A 17,581-nucleotide genomic window follows, 5' to 3' on the forward strand; every position below is an offset into this window, starting at 1 on the left:
GGGAAGGATTCAGATAATTAGCAAGGAAATATGTATAGCATCGAGGAGTGAGTGAGGAAAATATGGCATCGAGGAAAATAAAAGCAGGGTCAGAATAGGGAGTGCAGATTTTCAGGGAGGATGCCGTTTCACAGAGGGAAGTCAGGAAAGGCCTCATCGTTAGGGGATAGTTAGAAACATGAAGCAAGTCAGGAAATGAGTTGTGGATATCTGAGGGAAGAACATTTCCTGGTGGTTCTTTACCTGTTTCAATCCCAAAATGGAGGCTAATTTACTTGGATTAAGGATTAGGAGGAGAAAAGAGTGTGGATCCTGTAGCATTTTATAGTTCACTTAAAGGACGTTGGTATTAATCTGAATGGGAGGGGAAGCCATCAGAAAATTAGGGAGCAGAAGAGTGACGTGATTTTAGTTAACAATTTTGACAGATCTGGCCCAGGTGTAAAGCGCAGGCATAAGGAGAATAAGGGCAGAAGCAGGGAGACTAGTTAGGAGGCTCTTGTGTTGAAACAGGTACAAGTTGATGGTGGCTCAGGCCAGAGTGATGAGAAGTGGTTGGATTCTGGATATATGTTGAAAGAGAAGCTAATAAGATTTGCTGATAATATCTGGGACGTGAAAGAGAACAGTCAAATTTTTGGGCCTGAGTGATTGAAAAGTTGACTTGCTATTGATAAGAGGGGGAATATTGTGGAGTAGGTTTGGGTGGGAAAACCAGGTGTTTGGTTGGCTATGTCAAGTGTGAGATGCTTGTTAGACATCAAATTGGAGATGTTTGACTAAACTGTTGGATATTTGACCCTGACATTTTTGCGAGAGCTCAAAGGTGATTGTTGAGGTAGGGTTTAAACCTAATGAGTGATGCAGTTTGATTTACTTATTTGAAATTGGATAATGATATTTATTATCGTCGTCTTAAAATACTTCCTATGTATTAGAAAACCAGCGTGTTTCCTCTTCTTTTTATTTTAATTTTAAGAATTTGACCTGCATCAAGAAAAATGGGCAAACATTTGATATAATAGTTTAGGGAATTGTCTTAGCTTTTAGTCATGTGGTAAATGTGAAGAAATAGAGAACATAGGTCAAGAGCTATTTAAAAACACCAGAAAAGTTATGGCTTCTAAACATTAGTTTTTTGAAAGATTGAGTTTATCTTTTTTCCTCAATTGTGTTAGGAAGTAATGAGGAAAAAAACCTAGATTGGAGTAGTCTTACTGTGTGAAAAATGAATGTTGTTGATTCATTTTCCTTAGTTTGTTTTTGAGATATGAGTGGCAGTATATTTTTAATTTATTAATTTAAACTAAAATTTATATTTAGTTTTAGGGTGTTTGACATTTCATATGCTTTTTTGCTGATAAGAAGAAATAAATTTTGGTGAAATTTTGTACCTTAGTAAAGGTATATACTGCATGTTTAAATCACAGCTTAAGCTACTAAAATGAAAGTTAATAGTAATTCTCTTTACCCATTTTTAAAAATGAAGCTGTTCTAACTGGTTATATCTAACTTTAATTGCTTTTCAATTGAATTTGTTTGATAGGGATAAAAATGAATAAAGGGTAAAAAAGAAATCTCAAAAACAGACATGTATGATTCCTGACAAAAGAAAGTACTGACTAGGTACCTTTTTTCTGACCCTCTTTTGTTGACATGTGATGCACTATCTTAGATTATTTCCTAAGCAGAAGGAAGTGCATCATCTATCACTTTATAGATGGATTCATTAATTAGTATTGTTCCTTGTATTTAATGTAATTATGTCTTTATTTGAGAAGATTGTTTGAAGTCTACAGTTCATAAAATCTTTATTTTAGCGTTGTGTTTTTAAAAACAAACTAGTATTTATGAAAAATCCCAGTCTCTATGATACAAAAGCTCAAATACTAAATGATGTTTAAATGGGTCCTACTTTGAACGTTTTACTGTTTTTATTTTAGTATAAGTTTATGGTAATTATGGTAAAGTTTTATTTTGACTCTGTAAGTGGCACTTTAACTTTTGTTGTTATACAACCAGAATCTAGAAATTCGGGTTGTTTTTAGAATGCTAAATTAAAATAGTGACATCACCTTTTTTCTCTCTTTCGCTAGTGTTTTATATATTTTTTAATATAATTCTCTTTATCACATAATTCTGTTTTAAAGTAAATCCTTTGAAGAGAGACTTGAATAAAAACTTTGACTAAAATTTTTAAAAAGTTGACTAAACCTTTTTTTTTTGCACTTGGTGTCTTTAGATCCAAAAGCAGAAACCAGATTATACATCACAGTCAATGACTTTGAATTTCATGTCTATAATCGTTCGGATCTTTATGGACGTCTTCAAGAATTGTTTGGTTTGGAACCAACAATAATTCCACCTAAGAAAGATGATGATAAAACACGGGAAAATGGAAGAACAAGAACTCAGTCCAAAATTGAAAGGTTTGTTGTCATACTTGAATTTTATTAATCTCCAACATTTAAACATTTGCTTTTATTAGAATATCATTGACACTATTCACCTAAACACAGCCTAATCTTTCTTTGTAGCTTAGCTAAAACTTTTATTCACATAAATAATTATATAATTCATTAACAAATTCAAATAATACACAATTATATATATGTAATATAAAAAAAATCCTACTCTACTCCTGCTCACCAGTCCCACTTCCCTCCATATTGATAAGTACTGTTACTATCAATTTGCTTTTTATCCTTTTGAGTGCATGTACATAAATATATACATACATGTACATATTTAAGGCTGAATATACAAATACGCAATTTTGTTTTGTTTGTTTCTGGGCTCTCTATTCTGTTCCATTGACCTGTTTGTCTGTTCTTTCAACAGTACCACACAGTCTTGATTAGTGTAGTTTTCTAGTAAGTCTTGAAGTTGCGTAGTGTCAGTCCTCCAACTTTGTTCTTCTCCTTCGGTATTGTGTTAGCTATGCTGGGTCTTTTGCCTCTCCGTATAAACTTTACAATCAGTTCTTTGTCGATATCCACAAAATAACTTGCTGGAATTTTGATTGGGATTGCATTGAAACTATAAACCAAGTTGGGAAGAAGCGACATCGTGACAATTTGAGTCCTCCTGTCTGTGAACATGGAATACCTCTCCATTTATTTAGTTGTTCTTTGATATCTTTTATCAGAGTTTTGTAGTTTTCCTCATGTAGATCTTGTACATAAATTGTTAAATTTATACCTAAGTATTTCATTTTTTGTGGTTCTAATATAAATGGTATTGTGTTTTTAATTTCAAGTTCTGCTTGTTCATTACCAGTATATAGTTAAGTGATTGACTTTTGTTGTTAACCTTGCATGCTGTAACCTTGCTGTAGTCACTTGCTCTAAGTTTTTTTGTCAGTTCTTTCACATTTTCTGCATAGACGATTGCGTCATCTGCAAATAAAGAAAGTCTTATTTCTTCCTTCCCAGTCTGTATACCTTTTATTTCCTTTTCTTGTCTTACTGCAATAGCTAGAACTTCTACTTTGAAGTTGAAAAGGAGTGATGAGAGAGGACATCCTTGCTTTATACCTCATCTTAGTGGGGAAGTTTCTAGTTTCTCCCCATTTAGTGTGATGTTAACTGTAGGTTTTTTGTAGATATTCTTTATCAAGTTGAGGAAGTTCCCTCTATTCCTAGTTTATTGAGAGATGTTAATCGTAAATGAGTGTTGGATTGTATCAAATGCTTTTTATGCATCTATTGATACGATCATTTGATTTTTCATTTTTAGCCTGTTAATGTTAATTGATTTTTGAATATTGAACCAGCCTTGCATACCTAGTAGTTTTTTTTTTCTATGTAGATGATGACATTTATTCTCAATTAAATATTTAATGGATATTATGTCCCAGGCACTGAGCTAAGGTACTGGGGATACTGGGAATATGACAACTGTTCTGTCTTAAAGGAATTCATAGCCTAGTTTGGGAGTTAGAGTAGTTAATAGGCAATTTTAATGCAAGATGTATTACCAGAGGGACAAGAACAGAATTCTGTGGGCACACCTAGAAGGATCAGGGAGGGCTAGAACCTGAAGGGTAAATGAGTTAGGCAAGGAAGGAGATGAAGACTCTTGCATAGGGAAGAAACATCATATGCAATAGAGAAGTTGTTTACTAAGTCTGGAGTGGCTTACTTGAGGTGGGGATAAATTAGACTAAAATGGTTAGCAGGGTCCAGGTGTTAGAAATTTGGCTTAACTCCAGGTCAGTAATGCGGTGATATGATTGAAAGGAAATAAGATTGGGAGCAGGGAGACCAGATAGAAGGATGTTGGAACAATTTAGGGAAGAGATGATCATCAACTGGATTGGTAGCAAGGAGGGAAGGGAGAGAAGTAAATGGATTCCAGGTATACTTAGGCACATGAATCCGTAAGACAGATTAGATGTGGAGAATGAATAAAAAGAATGAGTCAACAATGAATCAAAATTTCTAATTTCAGCAGTGGTCTTGGTTAGTCAGGAAACCTTAGAGAAAGAGGAGGTTGGGGGACGTAGTAAGGTCAGTTTTGAACTTAGTTTTACGCACCAAGGGCCACCTTAGTGGATGTGGCCTCAGAAGTGTGATTTAGGATTATCAGGTTATTGAAGAGATATACCTCGAGTTTTCATCTGAAATCCTTAGTGAATTGCTGTGAAATTTTCAGTTCTTAAATTTTGTGTACTTTGTGTATGGCCAGGTGCTTTTTTCTTACTCTTATCCTATCATTTTCATTTTATTGAGAGGAAATTATTTTGGAATGAAGCGGTGGGGGTAGGGAAGGAAAAGGATCAGCTGAGTTGTCAGAAGTGCTTAAAACAGTAGAAAACATTAAAGTGACTTGTAGCTTGGTCTTTTGTTTTAATAATTTGGCGGTCTTATAAAATGTTGCAGTGTAATGGGATCAATGGTAGATGTAATGACAGCATAGCACAATTTATGCTTTTGTCCTTAAAACTTGTCATTCTAAAAATAGTTTTGTTATTATAGCTTAGCAATCTATAAATTGATGTATGATAGACTGCTTTCCAAGAGACATTTTAGGTATATTGTGTGCTGCTAGATGGTCATTGTTTTGTTTACTGGAGCAGTCATTAGATGTATTTGGAAAGGTACAGCTGGTATTAATAATGTATATTGTGAGGAGGTCACCCATATCCTCAAGTATGTAAGTTTTTCTTGTATATGTCAGTTTTTAATTTTTTTCTTCTCAGAGTTAAAGTAAAAACAGAATCTCAAGACCCCACATCTTCATGGAGATCGCTTATTCCAGTCATAAAGGTCAATGTGAGCACAGTAAGTAAATTCTGCTACAATTAATGTTTGGTGGATTATTAACAGACCCTTTTATTTTTGAAAATATAATTTTCATTTAAGAAAGTAATTTTGTAGAGTTTTTTGGTTCTAGTTTTCACACAGTGTAAAAGAATTATTTTAATACCAATACAATTTTAGCACAAATCTTTTAGACTTTAAAGGCTATCTATTCACAAATGCTTAAATTTTTTAAAATACTGATCTAAATTGATCAGTGGAGTAATTTAAATAGTATATAGTGCTAAAGTGCAATCATTTAGTTGTTGCTTGAAAATTCTTGTTATTAGATCAGCTAAGAAAAATAAAAGTGGCCTCAATAGTATGGCATAATATCTTTTTATCTATTTTTTTTAGGGGCGTTTAGCCTTTGGAAATCATTACCAACCTCAAACTCTGTGCATCAACTTTGATGATGCTTTTTTAACTTACACTACAAAACCACCGTCCAGTCATCTTGACCAATTCATGCATATTGTGAAAGGAAAGCTTGAAAATGTTCGAGTCATGCTTGTTCCTAGTCCAAGATATGTTGGCCTTCAAAATGATGAGTAAGAAAGTCTTATAAAAATAACAAATAACTTCTTTATATTTAATATAGATATCAATTAGAATCTCTTGTGTCCTTTTAATTTCTTTGCTACAAGTTGGGCAATCTGTAGATATATTTCTCTCTGTTAAATCGATTAACAGCATAGTCCTGCTTTATAAGATAAATGGATATGCTATCCATTGGTAAACTCTAATTTTAAATATTTTTCTATAAGATTATAGCTGTAATTTTTCCACCTTTTTCTCCTTCTCACTTATTTGGGAAACTTATTTTGGGGAATTAAGCCCTGATGTTTGTATGTTAGAAAATACACATTACAGGTAGGTTTTTATTTCTAGAAAGGGTAGATGAATAGTAAATTCAACAAATTCATTGTAGTGGAGTACCATTTTGAGTTAATGAAAAGTTGACAATCGAGTCAAAATCACTCTTGGAAAACTGATGAAGTTAGGATAGTACAGTTTTGGAACTCGCTTGACGTTCAAGTCCCAGTCAGTTTTCCACCTAGCTTTCCAGATTTGCTTTCCTTCAGTGAAGTAGCTGCTTGCATTTAGGAGACATGTTGTGTTAATCACACAGAGTAGACTCACCCTCATTGTGGTGGGATAGTTCCATTCGAGTGGACCGGGACCCTGAGGGAACAGCAGAAGCATAACTCCCATCTGACTCCAGGCCACTCACTCACAGGTGGGATGAAGGCTCTTGTAATCTTTATGTTATTCTCGATCTCTCTTTTTTTTTTGGTAAAGGAGGCTATATGGTTGAATATGTGTAGTTTGTGTTCATATGACGAATTTCCACTGTCTCAGCTTTTACCCTTGTGTGTAGGCGATATAAAGTTTGTGAGGTTGTGAGAAGCATGGTTATTCCTTTTTAGTTCCAACTTTTGGCTAGCTTGCTATTAGATTTTCTGGGGATGGACTACAATGATAGAGAGATTTTCCCTATTAGAGTACCAGGGAGGGCGTGGGTCTACCTGGTCTCACTCTTCAGGATCACAGTCTTTGCTAAACATCTTCCAGAATATGGGCTATGCACACAATTCTGTATTTATGAATAAAAGTTATAATACTTAATAAATAAATCTGGATTCTGTGAAAATTATACTAGAGTGTAAGATAAAGAAGTGTTCTATTAATTTGTATAAAAAGATTTAAAATTGTATTTTTCCCTCTTCAAAAGTAAGTGTGGAGATTAAATGATGAGATTAAACATTAGCCTTTGTGATTTAATACATGTTTAGAAGAAGATTGCTGAATTTGTGTATACTATATTATCTAAGGATTGAGAAGTTAATTTTGATATGGAAGGAAGATATTGTGGTGTATGACAAAGAGAAAAATTATTAAAGAAAGTAAAGATTAACAGTTTGTGAGAAATTAATTGATGCTAGAGAAACATTCATTCCAGAATTTGAATTCAAGATGTTTGCTTTGAATTTATTTCAAGTTGATCAACTAAATATTGTTGGAAATAGGTAATATAAAGTTGTTAAAAATGACAGCATTTTTCTTATTTAATGTTTCTGAAAGGTTATACTTGATTTTGCAGATATATAAAATATTTCTTATTCAGTTTTGTAGTGTTATTAACATAAAAAGATTGAATTTTAAGTTTAAATTTATTGTTGGAAATGCAGAATATGATTATTCTATTCCAACAATCATTGTTCTTCTGTTGTATTTAATTAAGCTTTGTTTTGAATTGATTTCGCTCCTTCAAAACTTAAAAGGAAAAATGTGAAAGAAATTTTTTTTCCTTCTTGAACCAATTTACTGATTAAAAAATTTTCAGTACCATTTTATTTAGTGTAATATAGAAAACAGTTGTGGAAGAATTTATTGTGTATATGAAAGCTGTTTTCTCTTTTCAAGATGCTACACTTGACTGCTTTTTAGATTTCTTTCCCTCTTCCTTTTCACCTATTACCACCATTAATTGGAATACTCAACATTTTATATTCTGGAGATGTACTTAGTCTGCCTTTCCCCCTCCTCCTTATAGACCACCAAGATTAATGGGAGAAGGTTTTGTGGTGATGCAGTCAAATGATGTTGACATCTACTACTACATGGATGAGCCAGGTATTATTCTTTGAAAGTATGTTTCATAGCCACACTCCTGTTTCTTCTATGAAATGCTGATATCTAATCATATTTAAGTCTCCTTACTTAGAATATAAATAAGCATCAATAGAGGGTAAACATGGATGTAAGAATTCCTGCCTAAAACATATCTGTGGTGTTTGTCAAAAGTTGTCATATTACTTTAGTGTTTCAGACCAAAAGAGGACAATGTAGTAATTGTTCCTTTAAATTCCATTTTCACAAATATACCTCAAACATAGTGAATACAAATGACGATGAGTGAAAACCTTTAGAGAATGTGGTGCTAGTTAAGGTAGTTCATGCTAGCTTAGAAAAAAATCACACTATGTTAGATTTGAAGTTTAAAGTTTAAGGATTGAAATCCAGCTAGTTACAGTGCTTCACAAGTGTCTTCAATTTGATAAAGGTAGTTAAACGTTGACTTTTTAGCCCTTTTTTTTTCTACTTATGATCTTTTTATATCTTTCAAGGAGTTTATGAGGTCAAAGTATTTCCAAAATAAAACTAGAATGTTATTTGCCTCTTTCACCATGTTGACCTTTGCACTAATGATGCAAAAGCAATGGTGGGTAAAACTGCTGGTGCCTTAGCATGAATCAAGGCAGTGGTTCCAAACTGTACTAGTAATCACTGTTTTTTTCACTGTCACATGTTCACAGTAAAACAACACATGCGAGTATCACTTTAAAATGTTTTTGATTAAGCAGTAAAAATTATGTTGACCTAATCTTGACCTTTGAGTAAACTTTTAATATTCAGTATGATAAAATGGCAGGTACACATAATGCACTTCTGCTGCATAGCAAAGCACATTGGTGCTTTGAGGAAAAGCACTTGTGTGATGGAGTTCCAAGCTGAACTGTTTACTCTTCTCATGAAACAGCAGTTTTACTTGAAAGAGCAACTAAAGCCAAACTATGGTTTTGAGCTTTCATGTGAAAATTAGAATTTTGGAAAATATGGGTGTGCCACTATGAGTCTGATGACTTTTTTGGTGAGACTACCAATGATATTAACAGACATGATTTTTAAAATATTTAATAATGAAATGACCAATGCATAGTGTTATAAAGTCATACCATGGGTAAAACATTTATTCAAACATTTATTCAACATTTCTCTCTCTCCTTGTAAGAGAGATCAGTAAATTTTAATGTGTCAGAGTCTGAAAAGTTAAGTGATAAGGTTTCAGATTCCACATTGCACCTAACTTTTAAGAAACCTACCACTTGTTGAATTTTGGTGTAGTGTCAAAGAAGAATATCCAAAATTATCTAAAAAGGCTATTAAAATACTCCTCCCTTTTCTATTTACCTGTTTGTGTGAGGCTAGGTTTTTTTCAAATCACTGAACTCTAGATTAAGTATAGATGTGGCAGTGAGAATTCACTTGTTTTCTATTAAGCTGAACATAAAAGAGATTTGCCAAAATAAAAACAATGTCGACACGTTGCATAAATTAATTTAATTTAGAAAATATGGTTTTTGATTAAAAAATATTTTCATTAAAAATGAAATTGATTTAATTAAATTTTCATTAAAGTATAGTTATTTTCATTAAATTTTATTAAACATTTCACTATGTCAACATGTAGAGTTTATTGTTATTTTAAAAATAAAATTTTTTAAAAATTTTGCTCAATTTAAATTTTGAATACAGTGAATTTTGATAGATATAATACAAAAAAACCCACTTTAGGGTCCTCAATTTTTAAGAGTATAAAGGGTTTCTGAGATCAAAAATTTTTTAGAACTGCTGATCTAAGGAAGCTTTTTAATGGTTATTTTAAGTAACTGCTTTTATATTGTATATTCTGCAATATAGGACTTGTTCCAGAAGAAACAGAAGAAAATATTGAAGGAGAAATGAGCAGTGAGGATTGCAAATTACAAGATTTGCCTCCATGTTGGGGACTGGATATAGTTTGCGGTAAAGGAACAGATTTCAACTATGGGCCATGGGCCGATAGGCAGAGGTATTTGAGTAAATTATATTTTTAAAAAGTATTTCAAATGTATTGAGATAATACTATAATTTTTATTAAAAATAGTTAATATTTTTAGAAGCTGTTGTGGCAGCATAAGATATCACTAAACATTTTAATCCAATTAATAACCTGTTTGTAGAGAAATTAGCATAAGCATATTTGCTCCAAAGGCAGAACAAATTCATTAGAAAAATGGTGAACGAGCAGCATATTTATTAGTTCCCTTGTTTTTCCTTTTGTACACAGCAGATATGCCAGGGATTGTTGGGGCCATGGAGATTCAGACATAAACGTCATACATAGTTCAGTTTTAGTGGGGGGAAAAGGAACAAAAGAGCTTTATGAATGCTATAAGCGAGTTAAGTAAAAAGTCTTGAAGAACTTGGAAAGGTACTGTATTAGTTTGCTAAGACCGCCATTACCAAGCATCAAAAATTTCTCGTAGTTCTGGAGGTTAGAATTCCAAAATCAAGGTGTTGGCAGAGTTGATTTCTTCTGAGGGCCATGAGGGAAGGATGTGTTTGAGGCCTCTCTCCTTGGCTTGTAGATGGCCATCTTCTCCTTGTGCCTCCCACATAGCATTTCCACTTGTGTGTCTTGTGGATCTGTGCGATCAAATTTCCTCTTAGAAGACCACGAGTCATATTGAATTAGGGCCAGCTGTAATGACCTCATTTTAACTTCATTACCTCTCTGAAGACCTCATCTCCAAATGTGACCAAATCCTGAGGTAGCGAGGGTTAGGACTTCAAGTTATGAATTTTTAGGGGGACACAATTTCGCCCACAACAGGTACATAACTCATATTAAAGATTAGAGGAGAGAAAAATTGGGGAAGGCTCTTTGGTAGAGGTAACACGTGAGTTGGATTTTGAAACATAAGAGTTAGCCAGGAAAAGGAGAGGAGGATAAACAATGGAGGCAAGGGAAGAATCCTGAAAATGCATGATACAGCGGAGAGTGGTCTTCTAAGTTCTATAGGTTCTAAGAGATTTGTAGGTAGTTAAGAAATACAGATTTTATACTGGAGGTGATGGAGAGTTTCTGAAAGGATTTTTTATTCTTTAGTCATTCTATTAATTTTGAACAATTCTTATTTTTAATATATTATGAGCATCTTTCTACTTATTGAAGAATTTTAAACAAAGGAGGGGACATTTACCACTCATGATGAGGGAACATCTAAATTTTTATGTAAATAGACATTTCTTAAAGTTAGTTTAGTTTTTGTGTTCATAAACTAGTTTGAATGGAGAAGTACAAACCAAATCATTCACCAAAGCAGATATTATTGGGCCATTAATGGACTAATGAAAGAGTGCTGATACTTATCTTTTAATACTTAATTGTTTTAAAAAGTGCTTTCTACCTGGCATTGTTAGAAGAATTATATACTTTGTCAAGTACTGTGTTCCATGAATCTTGATATCTCTAATATATAGGAATACCCGCCCCATTAAGTAGCTATTTAACAATTATATGGTAAATGAGTAAGTGTGTTATTTGTAAACTCATGCAGTATGCTAATACAGTACTTCATTAAGTTCTGGGTTAGTTTATTTATTTGACTTGAAAGTAAACAGAGCTTAAAATTTCAGGTTAGAAAGCAAATTCTTTTAAAATTACTGGATTTAAATTTTCCTTTTATGATAAAACTTTTCCTACACTAAGCCATGCTATCTTCACTGTGGAACACTTGAAAATGAGGGTTTCTACATTCCATTAAGTAACAGTTACATGTTGTTAGATTTGAAAGGAAAAAATTAAAAGAAAGCTTTAAAAAGACATATAAAATATTTTTACATTTCTAGTACTTGAATATAGTGTGATTCTTATTAAACTATATTAATTTTATTACATTAAAGAAAAGTATTAGGGTATATTTACATGAAAGTCCAAACTAAAATTCTTTTAATATACAGTCATATTCACTTCTGGGGTGATCTTTGTATTATACAGAGAAATGACACTGAAGTTAACATGCAAGAAAAATTTGCTTTACCCGACTCGCTTCAATAGGTCCTGACTCTGTCAGGAGAGAACAGCAATACCTTTCTTAACCTAGACTTAACAAAACCATTCAGGTTTATTTAAAAAAAAAAAAAGAATTTATTTTCACATAGGTTTAATTTACTAACGTGAGTCATACTTATTTCCTCATTTACATTTACAAATGGTACATTTCCTCTTTTGTAGCCATTTCCTTTTCTCCATCCCCATACTCAGTTTCTACACAAATGTGAACTGTAATCAGAAATGGATGGTAAGGTCAGTTTTCTTAGTATCCACCTGTTAATGTAAGAAGTATGGGAAGAAATCTCAGCTGTTTTCCTATTGGATAGTTCACTCAGCATTGTGAGAAGTTTTTGATCTCTGGTGTAGCATGACCTTTTAGCTTGTAGATTTTGATGTCAGTTCTGTCACCTTTATATGATTTTTCTGAATTTTAAGATATTCAGCTTTTCCTTCATTATATTTTCTTTTTAAGAGTTTTCATGGCAGAGTTGACATACAAACTTTATTAGGTTTGCCCTAAATCCTTAGGTGATAACTTCAATAATGCAAACATTCCTGGCATCGTCTGGCCTTTCATTGCTTTCATTTAAGTGTTTTCATTTATATTTTCATGCTTGGTCATCATAACCCAGTGAGATAGACGGGCAGGTGTGGTGAACTCATCCTACCTGTGAGAAATGCAGTGATAGTGTAGAAGATCTTCTACAGCATCCAGAGCTGAGAGTCAAAGCAGCCCTTCAAGTCCAGTGCTCTTCTGCCCACCGTGTAGTCCATGACCATCTGATGATCATATTGGATTCTTTGTCATTAAAAGTTTAAGAGTTTTAGTTTTATATATTTGTGTCTTAGTTAGCACATTTGCAGAACTTTGTTTTCCTTTCATGCACATTATTTAATGATGGCAAGTTATAGTCTGATGGGTTTACAAATTTTGTTGTGTTCATCTAATTTTTCCCAGTCTTATTTATTCCAAGCAGCATTTCCTGTTACTGGCGACTCCTTCCTCAACCCTTCCTGTTAAAAAGCCACAAACTGGCACCTTCTCTGAATGTCTGAGTAACATTATACTATTTTTGACCATGAATTGAAAATTGCTTCACTTCTTTCATCTTTGTCAAATGATAAGGGTAGGCAAATATATTAGGCTCTTAGCCTCCAAATACTTTTTAGAAATCAATAGCTCTTTAGACTCTTATTGATATACTATTGATTAAAAATAATGATTATGATAATAACAGCCATCTTTCCCATGTGCCATGTACTGCCACGTCTTTTCCATATGTGTTGTCATTTAATCCTCGGATCTATTCTGTGAGACCAGTTATGTTATTCTTATTTTTGAGATGAGAAAGCGGATCAGGTGTCCTCAGAAAGGTTAAGTAACTTGTCTGGAGTGAAATGATGATTCTAATTAAACCATCTTCCTTCAGTTCTTTCTTTGCCATTTGGACAAGTGAAGTACAGTTGGTATACTTGTATAAAGTCTTTAATTTCTCACAGTATGCTTGAATATTGCAGATTTGGTCTTACCTATGTCTCCTTTGATAATGGTATATTTAATAAGTGCTCAAAGCTTATGATCTTTGGAAATATAAAACATTGGAGAAATAGTTTTCAGTTTATTGAAAGGAAAATTATAGTAGGTGTTATTTTGTGACTTTTTTTTTTTCTATTTTATGTCTAATTGTTAAATGAGATAGCAGTGATAAAATAAAGTTAGAATACTGATTTTGGTCCCTTATCAGAGGTAATTTGGTTGGAATAATGTCATTATTCTTTCTACCTTCTTATATAGAGATTGTTTATGGAAATTCTTCTTCCCACCTGATTATCAAGTTCTGAAAGTTTCTGAAATTGCACAGCCTGGGAGACCAAGACAGATCCTTGCTTTTGAACTGAGAATGAATATTATTGCAGATGCTACAATTGACTTGCTGTTTACCAAAAATAGGGTAATTATTGAAATATTACAGTAGAAAATAATGTTTAAAATTTGAACGTTATTTTCCAGAGTATTTTTCTGGCGACTAGTCCTATACTTATATTCATTTCTATGAACTTTCTATAAACCCTCTCACCCCTCCCCCCCCAGTAATTGTATGTATGTTACTTTCATTAAGTGCCAAATAGTAGAAAGAAGTTAATAATAATAGTCCTTTGTACCATAGTTTGATTTATTTTCTCCTTTGTATATGACCAAATTGTCTTAGTGTATTTTTGGTATAAATTTGGACTTTTGTTCTTAGGAACTTTTAATACCTATTTAATATCATTGATGATTATATTTTGTCTGTGAAAGTAACTGAAAAGTAAAGTTGGGATTATAATTATAATAAATGTTTTATATGGATTAATTTTTTTCTTTTGGTAGGAAACAAATGCTGTACATGTAAATGTAGGAGCTGGCTCATATTTAGAAATTAATATTCCAATGACAGTTGAGGAAAATGGTAAGCTGCAATGAGTTTTTTCTGTTTTAAATGATTAGTAAACAATTAATATATAGATAATATAGTTCATTAATCCATTTAGACTAACATTAATGGGGTTTTCTTTTTCAGCGTTTTCAGTAAATGTTGCATAATTAAATTATTTGTGCACCTAGAGAGAAGGGAAAAATGTTTTAGTCAAGTTAGGTCTTATTATTTTATGCTTTCGTTATACCCTGTACTTTTCTCTTGTAAGACTGAGCACCATTTGCTTAGCATATGTTTTTCCTGTTAGTTTGTTGCTCCGTGAGAGCAGATGCTGTGTCTTTCTTTTTGCTGGTGTGTACCTGGTGCTGAATCCAGTCCCTGGTGTATGGTACCTGGGCAGTAAGTGTTTGGATGACTAACAGGCTTTGTTTTAGGTTATTTTGTAGTAGATTTTGTTGGGGAGTAAGCTGGGTACTTTGAATAGCATAACTTTAAGAAAGTGGAATATTTCATATTTAAAATATTAAATAATGCCCTGGTAGCTTTGGTTTCATTTTAGCTGAGGTAATCTAAGTTCATTATGTATTTGAAATTTGGGTTCTGATACAAGTTAATCAATAACATGATTCAATACTTTTTGTTGAATTTATCAAAATATTATTTAGCCTTCTTCATTTTTCTTTTTCCCATTCTCTTATTACATTTGTAATTGAGAGCAATTAAAATGAAATTCTGCTTTATTTATTCACTTTCTTGAGAGTATAGAGAATAGCAACTTACTCTTATTTTTAAATCACTAACCAGTAATGTTACTAAGTATAATTGGAGTAATTTTTATACAATTCTCTGTTCTCTTTTCTTATTTCTGTCATTTATTTTTTTGCTACTATAAGAAGAAAGCAGGCAGAGGGGTTGACTAGATTCATTAGCTGGCATAAAAGGGTAGCAGTCAGGTCCACCTGCTTGGATAATCAACTGAAAAAGTGACTGAGAATGGCATAGTGTATCTTTTCCCTATAACTTTGGGGCTATTTTAGTGAAGAACTAAACTTTATCATAGCTAGTTTAAAGAGAATAATTATACTAAGTCTTGAAGCAGATGCTTGAGATTCTTAGGACTGGTTGATTCAAAGTAGTCAGTTGAAAAGAACCATCTTCTAGGACAGCCTTAATTACAGATATATAATGGGAGAAAGGCGATTGGGGGTTGCACAAAATTGAGAATGGGTCAGTTGAAGGAGTGCTTCTACCATTTTTAAACTGATGATGCATGTAGGAAATAGCATTTATACAAAAAATTTTTTGTACAGTTATTGGTGTACTGGGGTGAAGGGACTGCCTGATGCCCGAGGGGATAAATGTCTCGAGCATACCAACTATGAATTCATGTGAAGTGCCATGGTACACTGGTTGTGGAACTCCGAGTGAGTTAAGGGTCTAAGGAAAGCCCTGGTAGGTTTGTGGCAAAGGTTAGGGGGCTTTTGAGATGGCGATCTGAGGGGAAAAATAGACTTAGGTCCACACAGGAGTGAATTACAACTCAAATGCATTTAGAACATTTAGAACATTTTTTCAGAGATTCAGGTGTTTTAAAAAAATTGCCCAGAGCAGGATGCATGTTGAATTAGCCATATTATAATGACCATGAGTTACTGTTTGTAGAAGGGAAGTCCATCAAGAAAGGAAGTGAAATACTCTGAACTTTCCTGCTTTTGTTCAGAATGGGGCTATATTGTTTGGTAATTGTCATTACATAAGGAATAGCTGTTGTTTAGAAACTGTCATTACATAAGGAGAGGTTGAAAATATGTATCCTTGAGTCAGTGGAAGAAGAAAAGACATGGGAGCGCTCTTAAATAGTTGAAAACTATCATTTAGAGAATACACTTGTAGTTTTGCACTGAAAAGCAAAATCAGGGTAGACACGTGAAGATGGAACTTCCTTCTTTCAGAGCTGTTTAAATGTGAAAGATCACGTCTCAGGTAGTAAGTTCCACACCGCTGAGGTGTATTTAAGTAGGGACTGATCACCATTTTTCAGCGTCCTTCTTTGGGAGGTGGTGGGAGTTGTTTCCAGTCCAAAATTTTTAATTATGTGTATATTTTTTAAGTTCTTAATTTTTACATTTTCACCTATTTTAGGTTACACCCCTGCAATTAAAGGACAACTCTTACATGTTGATGCCACTACCAGCATGCAATACCGGACTCTTTTAGAAGCAGAAATGTTAGCAGTAAGTCTAGAGTCTATGATGATATGTGCACAAGCATACAATACAAATTTGGTTTTAATTTTTTAATATAAAATTTTAATGACCAAGAAGTCATCAAAAGGTCCATCTTCTTGTTCAAGAACCACCAGGTGCCTTTGGCCCTGTATTTGGGAAGAAGAGTAGATTCCCAGTGCTGTGCACTCCCTTTGACATTTCTCTGTTGCTCTGATATATGGGTTTTTGGCCTTTAAAAATGTGAAAAATTGTTAGAATATTGTTTTTAAACTGGATTGTATGGCCAGACTAACTCTTTAGTATGTTGTAAATAGGATATTTTTTCACTTTTTATGTTTTCTGACCCCATTGGATTCTTTCTCAGGACTTAATAATTCATTGTGCTTATTTACTTAATAAGTTAAAAGAAAGAAAATCTTATTGATTTCCTGGATTGCTCCATATTAGAAACAGAAAAAATATGGAAATTCTCGTGATTCAGATTGCAGATTGAAGACTCACTAGTCAGGCAGATTTATTATTTTTTATCAGGGACAACAACAATAATGGCAAAAGCCACTATGTAGAACGGCTGATATTCAGAGAGGATTCTTTTATATGATGGTACCATTAGGTCCTTAATTGCTTGTCTAAGCAAGCATATTTATACATGATATATATGTAAATTAAAAGGAACTTTGCAATTACCAAGAATATATTGAATAACATACATATTTAGCATTTTAATGAATTCCTGAGCTCGTACAGATAAATAGTGCTATGCAATAATGCTATTCCTGGTCAGGCAGCTCTTACCTTTGCAGAATTGCCAAGCTTTGGCGGGTAGACTACACCACAAAGTACTGTTTCTGATCTATAACTATCGTGCTGTCAAATGGGAACCCAGGAGACACTAGTGACCAGACTTCTGTGGGACAGTATGCATTGTACTCCACTCTCCGTGACCCTAAGCCTCTCACTTAACAGATT

General features: G+C 33.2%; 1 protein-coding gene across 15 annotated transcripts in view; it reads left to right on the forward strand.

Annotated features, from left to right (window-relative positions):
* Nucleotides 1-17,581, forward strand: part of BLTP1 (bridge-like lipid transfer protein family member 1) — a 195,649-nt gene that overhangs the window by 35,282 nt on the left and 142,786 nt on the right. For all 15 annotated transcript variants that reach the window (XR_011501876.1, XR_011501877.1, XM_070504705.1 and 12 more), the window contains exons 7-14: nt 2,243-2,429; nt 5,204-5,285; nt 5,661-5,854; nt 7,861-7,940; nt 9,789-9,939; nt 13,763-13,919; nt 14,339-14,417; nt 16,527-16,618. Coding sequence is in view for 13 of the 15 variants with exons in the window: in XM_070504705.1 (XP_070360806.1) it covers nt 2,243-2,429; nt 5,204-5,285; nt 5,661-5,854; nt 7,861-7,940; nt 9,789-9,939; nt 13,763-13,919; nt 14,339-14,417; nt 16,527-16,618 (1,022 nt within the window). In the remaining 2 variants the exon portion in view is untranslated. The remainder of the gene's footprint in view (nt 1-2,242; nt 2,430-5,203; nt 5,286-5,660; nt 5,855-7,860; nt 7,941-9,788; nt 9,940-13,762; nt 13,920-14,338; nt 14,418-16,526; nt 16,619-17,581) is intronic.

The sequence above is a fragment of the Equus asinus genome, chromosome 3 (genome assembly GCF_041296235.1).
Source record: "Equus asinus isolate D_3611 breed Donkey chromosome 3, EquAss-T2T_v2, whole genome shotgun sequence".
Classification (NCBI taxonomy): domain Eukaryota; kingdom Metazoa; phylum Chordata; class Mammalia; order Perissodactyla; family Equidae; genus Equus; species Equus asinus.